Raw genomic sequence first — 9,557 nt, forward strand, 5'->3', positions numbered from 1 at the left:
TTTGATAATATACGTAGATGATAAAATTATTAGTACTGTTTACTCTTTATACGTACCCTACAAAGTGGACTAATCCGGCAAAATGGCGACGGCAGAGCCAAGAAGCATTTTGCAGCGAAGACCGGGAAAATCCAACGTAAGTCGATTTTTCTGCTCGATTTTGTCCTGTTCAGCAATTTTTAGTAAATCTAGAACCTCATAACCTTCTATTCGTCTCAATTCCCAGTCTTGTACCTTCGCAAAAACGTCGGAAACGTTGTGTTTACATCTGGGTAAGTTGTGGGAGGGGCCGGTTTGTTTTTGTTGTGGTTTTTTGCTTCCACATCATCCCGTATGACGTCATAGCCTGTTCGCTCCGACAGGATTTATATAAAAGTTTTGCCCAATTAACATTCTAGTTTTTACAGAGAGTAACGTTGAGTTGACATATTTCTAACGGCATTTTCTGCAAGTACGAGGTCTTTTATTGTATTGAAAAATACCGGTTTGTCATAATTTTGTGGGCTATATCAGGAATAGTCATTAGAATTGAATGTTGGCATTGATTAAGAGGCCTTTATTGTACGTTTATGCTCTTCCAACTAAGTACAGGTCATGGTGAAAAATCAGTTGTAGTTGCAATTACAAAGAGATATTAATAATAGTCAAGATCATATCTGACTACTTTCCTCATAGCTTAATCTAAAGTTATATATTATATTTAAGTTACAAGTTCTATGTACAACTTCTTAATGCAATCTTTCTTATTTCCTTCTTGACTCTTTTTTCTTTTTTTATTGTTCTCTGTTCAACTTCTATCTCTTTTCTACTCTCCCCATATACACACTTCTACTTCTGGTGAGTTTTTGTTTTGTTCAAATACTTTGATTCTTTTCCTTCTGTTCTTGCTTGTAGCTTTTGCTTTTGATCTGGGATGAGATGCTTTAGTATTAAAAATTCCATGATCATATTAACCTTAACAGCAACACTGATGATTTCAGAAAAAGGATTTTGAAGGATTTTATAAGGAGGCTCACAATTAGGAAATTACATGTGCATTTGCATGTGCAGAATGATAAACATGCAATGCCTGGGCATTTATAAAGCATAGTCTGATATGTTTTCTACATGTCTTAGCCTTTTTTACTTTTGACACTTGACAAAAAATCTGCAGTTGTGTACTAGTATTCATGTGAACCTCCATATTAATGCCAGCACATCAGCAGAACGTACTGCACCTGTGTGAAACCCATTATTTATTGTGCATAGCTCTTTGGCAGAACTTTTGGCAGAACTCTTATAAGGTTGTACTTGGGTATATAACTATAAGGATGACATCCTGTCTGTAGTTTCCAAATGTTGTGCTGGACAATATATCGTCTGCAATAGGCAAATTTCTGATGCAACAGTGACCAGACATCTAACAAAAAGCATGAAAAAATTCGGGCTTCAAGATGTTGCGGTACGTTCTGCGAACGTGCTCTTATTGCCAAATATGACCCACATATCCCACCATGCCTTGTGACCTATCCCACCATGCCTTGTGATGAACATGTATCCCATGCTGCCTTGCAGGTTCTGGAGTGCGGGGTGTGCGAGGATGTGTTCGGTCTCCAAGGCGACAAGGTGCCACGCCTCCTGCTGTGTGGGCACACCCTCTGCCACGACTGTCTCACCCGCCTGCCGCTACACGGGCGGGCCATTCGCTGTCCCTTCGACAGGCAGATGACTGAAATAGGTGAGGGTTTTTGTTAAAACTTTCGATCCAACACAAAGTTTTCTCACCTAGAGCTTTCGACCAGTCACTCTGGTCTTCCTCAGTAGACTGACCCAGTGAAGCTTGTCAGATTTTGATTTTGTGGACACACCCTCTGCCATGACTGTCTCATACGGCTGCCGCTACACGGGCGGGCCATTCGCTGTCCCTTCGACAGGCAGATGACTGAAATTGGTGAGGGTTCTCTTGATATTTCTTAATGATTCAGGTCTGGTATTTGCCCACTCTACCTCCCTACCAAATTTCAGTTCATTTGGCCCCAAAATGAAGAAATTAAATCCATTTAACAAAATGACTGTTGTACATCTATGGCTCCTTCCCTTTCAACAGACGGGTGAACAAAATCGGTGAGGTTTTTTGTTATGTTTACCTTGGCAGAAGGAAAATATAGTTTATCCTCTGGTGTTTCTTCTCCTTTGTCTTCTTATTCTGCAATTTCTTTAGATGGATGCAAATTCATTTTGTGGCCAAATGATCTCAAAGTATAAAGGTAGACTACTGGGCAAATACCCAGGAGGTTTTGTCATTTTTTTGATACAACAAAGCTTTTTTGATGTTATCCTAATTTCTCAGGGCTATGTAGTTCTACCTTCAGCTTGCTAAGGTAGCTGCTTGCACCAAGAATGTATTAGTTACAGAGTTAAAGTAAGTAGCAGGGAGAAGGTTAAAGGACAGTCATATCTCCCCAGACATTGTTTTTTTCTTCATTTATTTTCGTAAAGTCTTTTAGAATTGTTTTATTCACCTTGGTACTGTGACACATTTCCAGTGTCTCATCAGGGGTATTTACCCACTCTACCTCCCTACCAAAATATAGGAATGCATTTAACGAAGTCACTGTTATACATGTATATCCATGGCATCTGTCCTTGGTGCTGATTCCCTGATAGAACTTGTTGTTAAAGTAACACAATTCTACGGTGCTTAGGTACGTATACCATGCTTTGATGAATGATGTTGTTTGATGGTTAAACATGTACATTCCCCCATATACAGGGGACTCGGGAGTCTGGGGGTTAAAGAAGAACTTTGCCCTTCTGGAGCTGCTGGAGAGACTGCAGTTTGGCCGAGAGTCACCGGGGGCGCTGCTGTGTGATGTCAGCATGGACACGGAGAAAGAGGTGAGAGCTGTGATCATGGTTAATAATAATTGCCTGTCAGTTTTAAACTAAACTATCTGCAGGTCTGAAAATTCCACCAGTACATTGTATATGCAGAAGATTTACACTCAAAACTAGATAGAACACTATACAGACATGTCACATGGGACGTCAAGACCAACTAAAACACTATACACAAATGTGTTCATATGTTACTGCTCTGCTTATATGTTTACTCCTCTATGCAGACCACAATCCGTTGTGATGAAATTGATGATCACCTGGCCACTATCTACTGCACAGTCTGTAGCACTAACCTGTGTGCTGAGTGTGCCCAGTCAACACACAACACTCGCACTCTGGTCTTTCTTTCAGATTCACAATCTTTGATTCTCCTGCTCATATGCAGACCACTATCTGTTTTAGGACCACCTGGCTACAATGCTCAAACTGTGCTAGCTAGGGAGTCCAAATCATAGTGTAGAGGGCTCTAAACTACATGTATCTTAAACACTTTACACAGACATGTTGATGCTTAAGTGCTCTGCTCATATTTTTCCTGAAAACAGTTTTTGAGCTATGTGTTCCTTTGTATTTATACATGTCTGTCTTTGCCACCAGACCACAGTCCATTGTGATGAGATAGAGGACCACCTGGCCACTATCTACTGCACAGTTTGCAGCACTAACCTGTGTGCTGAGTGTGCCCAGTCAACACACAACACTCGCACACTGGCCAAGCACAAACTTGTCCCTCTTCATGAGAGACCGAGGGAGAAGCCCATGTGCCCACTGCACCAGACTCATGCCATCGAGTTCGCGTGTCTGGAGGAGAGTTGTCTGTGCAACCCACTCATGTGTTATGTGTGCAAGGACTATGGAAAACATCAGGGGCACAAGGTGGGTCTTAAAGTCTTTAGGATGTTTTTGAGATATTTTTAAGTGTTTGTGTGCCTGGAAGAGAGTTGTCTCTGTAACCCACTCATGTGTTATGTCTACAAGGACTACGGAAAACATCAAGGACATAAGGTGGGTCTTAAAGTCTTTAAGATGTCATGAATTTGTCTTGAACTTGAAGTCTTGAAGATGTGTTTGAGATGTTTCTAAGAGTTTGTGTGCCTGGAAGAGAGTTGTTTGTGCAACCCGCTCATGTGTTATGTCTGCAAGGACTACGGGAAACATCAGGGACACAAGGTGAGTCTTAAAGTCTTTAAGTTTCAAGATGTTTTGAAAATGTCTTGAAGAGTTTGTGTGTCTAGAGGATAGCTGTCTGTGTAACCCACTCTTGTGTTATGTCTGCAAGGACTATGGAAAACACCAAGGACACAAGGTGAGTCTTAAAGTCTTTATAAGATGTTTTGGTTGTCTTTAGGTTGCCTATAAGAAGTCTTAAGCAGTTTATGTGTCTGGAAGAGAGCTGTCTGTGTAACCCACTCATGTGTTATGTCTGCAAGGACTACGGAAAACACCAAGGACACAAGGTGAGTCTTAAAGTCTTTATAAGATGTTTTGGTTGTCTTTAGGTTGCCTATAAGAAGTCTTAAGCAGTTTATGTGTCTGGAAGAGAGCTGTCTGTGTAACCCACTCATGTGTTATGTCTGCAAGGACTATGGAAAACACCAAGGACACAAGGATTAGACTTTTAGGATGTCTTAAAGATGTCTTAGAGATGTCTTGAAGTTTTCTTGAGGTGTCTTAAAGATGTTTTGAAGATGTCTTAGAGATGTCTTGGAAATATCTTGAAGATGTCTTGAAGATGTCATGAAGATGTCTTGGAGATGTCTTGAAGATGTCTTAAAGAGTTTGTGTGTCTTGAGGTGATTTGTCTCTGTAACACACTCATGTGTTGTACGTCTGTAAGGACTATGGGAAACACAAGTGAACCTTAAAGATGTCTTGAAAATGTCTGGAGATGTTTGGAAGGTGTCTTCAAGAGTTTGCTTAGTAATTGACATTAATTAGTGGATTTATTGATTGATTAATAAATTGTTTGATTGGTTTTCTTCATAAGATTAGCTCAGACACTGTGCAGTACAGACATAGGTACAGTCTATCATACAAACACCCCTCCTATGGGGACACAATGGTACGGTCCATTTCTTAATCAAAATATAAATGATACAGACTCAATACAGCCTTCAAGCATCTTGCAACATCATATATCATTTATATACAGCATCATGAGGCACAGGAGTACTTAGAACTGCAATAGACACAGGTACAGCTTGTTGTAAAAAAAACCCTCCTGTAGGGACACAATGGTACGGTCCATTTTTTACAAAAATAAAAATGACACAGACTCAATCCTTCAAGCAGACAAATATCATATATCATTTATCCAAAGCATCATGAGGCACTGAAGTACGTAGAACTGCCATGAAATGTGTTACTCTAACATTGTATATACAGTACTGCATGCACAACATGTTGTACCAGGGTTTCAGCACCAAGGACAGGTGCCATGGCTGATATTACAAATTGCTGTAGCGTCTTCATTTTTGGGCCAAACTAGCTGAAATTTGGTAGGGAGGTGGAGTAAGCAAATACTCTCAGACGATTTTCCCAGTTTTTTTATACATGTCTTTAAAATGGTTTTATTAAGGTTTTTAATGTTTTTTTCATACTTTGCATGCTTTGCATGTACAGTGTTTTGCATGGCCATATTTGACTATATAACAAATCGCTGCAGCTTCTTCATTTTTGGGCTAAACTAGCTGAAATTTGGCAGGGATGTAGAGTGGGCAAATATCTCCAGGCGTTTTTTTTCAATTTTGTGATGCAGGCCTTTGAAATTGTTTTATTTAGTTTTTTTTTTGTCATTTTTGGACAAAAAATGTATATTTTGGGCTCTGGAGCCCTTGTATTAGGGACAAATGACATGAAAATTGGTATCGGAGTACCTTGAACATATGCTCAGAGAATGTCTTTCTGACATATGACATATGACATATACCACTCCAAAATTGTGTAAAATTTGTCTTTTTTGCTATTTTAGCCAAAAAATATACATTTTTTGCTCCTGTGCCCTACTAGAACAACCAAATGAACTGAAATTCAGTATGGGGATGCCTTAGACATGTGCTCACAGAATGTCACTCACAATGGGACTTTCTGCCATTTTTAGACTGGCTCCTGGCTCTAGTTTTTACAATTTTTTCCCATTTTCAGCACACTTTGATAGAGAATGACGCAGAGCAGGTGCGCGTGTCGATCATCGACACCCTGCAGCACGTTAAGGGCTTCCTGGACGAGGTTTCGGACAGCGCCCGTCGCCTAGGCAACGCGATCCAGCAGATGGAGGGGTGTTCTCGGACTGTGGAGAACGAACACGGCTTCACACACACAGAACAGGTGAGAGCATTATTCATCCATTATAAAACTTGTCTCATATGAAAATGATTTTTTGTTTCTGAATGGATAAGTCTTCACACAAACAGAACAGGTCAGGGGGGAAACGTCTGTTTGATAAAAAAAAGTAGTTTTCTGGAGAATATTGAGAATAGTGAGAGTCCTAACAAATCTATGCTCAGTTCAGCGCATCTCTGTTTCATAGCCCTTTGGCCACACAGTTGTGCAATCACTACAGCAGGGGGCTAGTTCACTAGTGGTGATGTGTTTAACTCCCATACCCTTTCCCAAATGCTGAGTGCTAAGCAGAGAAACCAGTATGTACCATTTTTATTAAAGTCTTTGGGATGACTCGGCCGGGGATTGAACTAGCAACCCCCAGGTGCACTGAGTGCAAGGCCATTGCACTGGTTGTAAGACATTATGTTCTTCTTGTCCCTCCCAGATCCATGGAACAGCAGAAGAGGCTCATGTTTGCATCCGTCAGTACTTCCAGGACAAACAAACAAACAAACAAACAAATAAATAGAAATGTTCTTATTTCCCCACAGGTGTTGAATCAAAAGTTTTAACCCTATACAGCTCTTCTTCTTTTCCCCCACAGGTCCATGGAATGGCAGAAGAAGTGCGCATCTGCATCCGCCGGTACTTCCAGGGCAAACAAACAAACAAACAAACAAACAGAAATGTTCTAATGTCCCCACAGATGCACGGGACAGCGGAAGAAGTGCGCATCTGCATCTGCCGGTACTTCCAGGACAAACAAACAAGCAAACAACAAACAGAAATGGTTTTACAATGACAGCAGACTTGCTATTTTCATCTTTGTGATGTAAGACATCGTGACCAGTTCTTTTTCCTCACAGGTTCACGGGACAAACAAACAAAGATATCCACAGTTACAGTACCAGAAAGCAAAATGATTTAAGGCCAATCCTAACAAAATCAAATATGAAACAGTTTACGATAATGTTTAGAGGCCCGTTAATTTGGAACAGTATAAGTCATTCACAGCAGAATTGCCAATCCCTTCCAACTTTCAAACGACATTTAAAAACTGACCTAATAGAGAAGCCATCTACCACTTCCTGATTTGCTTTTGTTTTCCTTGTTTTCTTATGCTACGATATTTTCCTTGCGTTAATATTGGTTTCTTAAGTTGTTCTTACCATATTAACTTATGATTTGACTAATGGAAATGTATTTTTTGTTGAATACGATATGTTTTTGATTGTCTTACTTTATTGTTTAGATATTTAGTTTGCCTTGTTAACTTTATATTATCTTGTTTGAGTTAATTTTCTCTTGTTTGTCCCTTAAAGACATGCATGTTAATTGTTAACGTAAATAATGTTGTAAATATGAGATCGTCAACAGGACTTGGGAGAGCCCACTAGATAAACCTCCTGGTTTCTTGGGATCTCCTGCATGTATTTGATTGTACATAATTTCTTTTTATACCATTACTTTTTTTATGTGCGAAAGGACAATAAATAAACAAACAAACAAACAAACAAACAAATAAACAGAAATGTTCTTATGCCCCCCCCAGGTGCATGGAACAGCAGAAGAGGCTCGCATCCGCGTGCGCCGTTAGTTCCAGGACAAACAAAAAAACAAACAAACAAACAGAAATGGTTTTACAATGATGACAGTCTCTCTATCTTCATCCTTGTGAGCTCTTCTATCAAAAAATGTTCATCTGTGTTGGTAGTTACATGTTAAGAGTTTCTATGGACACTGTAAGAATATTGGACACTGAACAAGACCATTTCCTGAGAGGGGTAAAAGAGACTATTTACATCAGGGCCCATCACCCTTCACGCAACTGCGACGGGGGCCGACATCGTCTACCAGATACCTTTGACCCAGTGTTGACGTCACACTTCAAAGAAGCCACGTGACAAGCCTCACTGGGTCAGTCTACTGAGGAAGACCAGAGTGACTGGTCAAAAGCTCTAGGTGAGAGAAGTTCTTTGTGTTGGAACAAAAGTTTTAACTCTCTTCTTCTTCTCTTCCATAGGTCCATGGAACGGCAGAAGAAGCTCGCGTCCGCGTCCGCCGTTACTTCCAGGACCTCCACGAGACCCTCCATCGACAGGAGAACGCCGCTCTGAGCGTCGTCGACACGCACGTCCGTGAAAAACTCTGCTCCCTCAAACAACAGCAGGAAGACATGGCCGTGGTCGTGTCTCAGGTCACTACAATCTGTCTGGAGTGTGAGAAGATGCTGCAACAGGTGAGTTATACCTGTCTTAGGTCAGATTTCACACCTTAACGTACATGACACACCCATGTCTGTTACTGTGAGAAACTCTGCTTGCTGAAACAGCAGTACAAAGACATGGAAGTTATATAGATATAGTCCACGCATATCAAGAATCGTGCCTATGTTGTTGGTTACATGCACGTGGAGACTCAAACCCATTCAGGCATGAACTACAATGTAGATAGGCACGGTTCTGGCTACAATAAGCTATTTTTTATTAGCCAGCTCCCAGCTGATAAGATGATAAGGAAAGGATGCCCACTGATTGGCTAACGTTTCTAACCAATGAGAGAGCCTGACCCCTGATCTCTGTGTTGCCAGGACGACCACAAGATTCTGCTGGCAAAGCAGGAGATCCGGAGTCTGCTGGACACGGTCAGGAAACAGCAACAGCAGTTCTGCGACCTTCCGGAACAGCTCAACATGGACGCCGGGATTCCTCTTACATTCACCAAGGTCAGTACTCCCCCCCCCCTCATACACACACACATATAGGGCAGACACCACATTTGCGTTGCGCAGTAGAGGCCTCAAAATGGGAACACGATTGTAGTGCCTAGTTAATACCTTTGAAAACCTTTTTTTCTCTTGAAATTTTTGGTCCATTTTGGAGATTTTTGGGCTGGAAGGCACAGGTAGGGTCTAAACTTTCCTACATTGGTCAAGTTTTGTTTATTTCACCAGTTTAGTGGGCGTAGTGAGAGATGTGAGTGGTTAGGTCTTGTCTGGCCAGGCGGATGGATACCATGGAAAATGTAGGTCAAAGTTGAGGTTTTTTTACTATCATCAGCTGTGGCGGGAATTTGAGATGGTCAACCCCCCGTTTCCTTTCTATTTTGGGAATCAGACCCTTGTTGCTACCTGGTGCAGAAAAATTTTTGAGATTGGAGTATGGGCAAGTACTTTCATGAGGTGTTGAAATAGTGTATTTAAGCATGTGTTCCTATGGCAAGATCTGATAGTACTGTCTGCCATGTACCCCCCTCCCTCACACACACAGCAGTTCTGCGACCTTCCTGAACAGCTCAACATGGACGCCGGGATTCCTCTTACATTCACCAAGGTCAGAACCCCCCCCCACACA

At 41.2% G+C, this 9,557-nt stretch overlaps 2 protein-coding genes across 2 annotated transcripts in view; both read left to right on the forward strand.

The window, feature by feature from the left end:
* The first annotated feature begins 82 nt into the window (after positions 1-82).
* Positions 83-9,432, forward strand: LOC109477514 (E3 ubiquitin-protein ligase TRIM23-like). The gene is made up of 12 exons (XM_019778799.1): positions 83-136; positions 1,555-1,717; positions 2,753-2,877; positions 3,478-3,756; positions 4,160-4,186; positions 6,025-6,207; positions 6,650-6,676; positions 6,809-6,951; positions 7,757-7,796; positions 8,228-8,443; positions 8,795-8,929; positions 9,427-9,432. Exons 1-12 carry the CDS (start codon positions 83-85, stop codon positions 9,430-9,432), a joined length of 1,398 nt encoding a protein of 465 aa, XP_019634358.1.
* Positions 9,433-9,451: 19 nt separating this feature from the next.
* Positions 9,452-9,557, forward strand: part of LOC109477515 (E3 ubiquitin-protein ligase TRIM23-like) — a 20,348-nt gene continuing 20,242 nt past the window's right edge. The window contains exon 1 of the mRNA XM_019778801.1: positions 9,452-9,536. Within this exon, the coding sequence (XP_019634360.1) occupies positions 9,504-9,536 (33 nt within the window). The 5' untranslated portion in view covers positions 9,452-9,503. The remainder of the gene's footprint in view (positions 9,537-9,557) is intronic.

This window comes from Branchiostoma belcheri, unplaced genomic scaffold (genome assembly GCF_001625305.1).
Source record: "Branchiostoma belcheri isolate BF01 breed outbred unplaced genomic scaffold, Haploidv18h27 scaffold40, whole genome shotgun sequence".
Taxonomy (NCBI): Eukaryota; Metazoa; Chordata; class Leptocardii; order Amphioxiformes; family Branchiostomatidae; genus Branchiostoma; species Branchiostoma belcheri.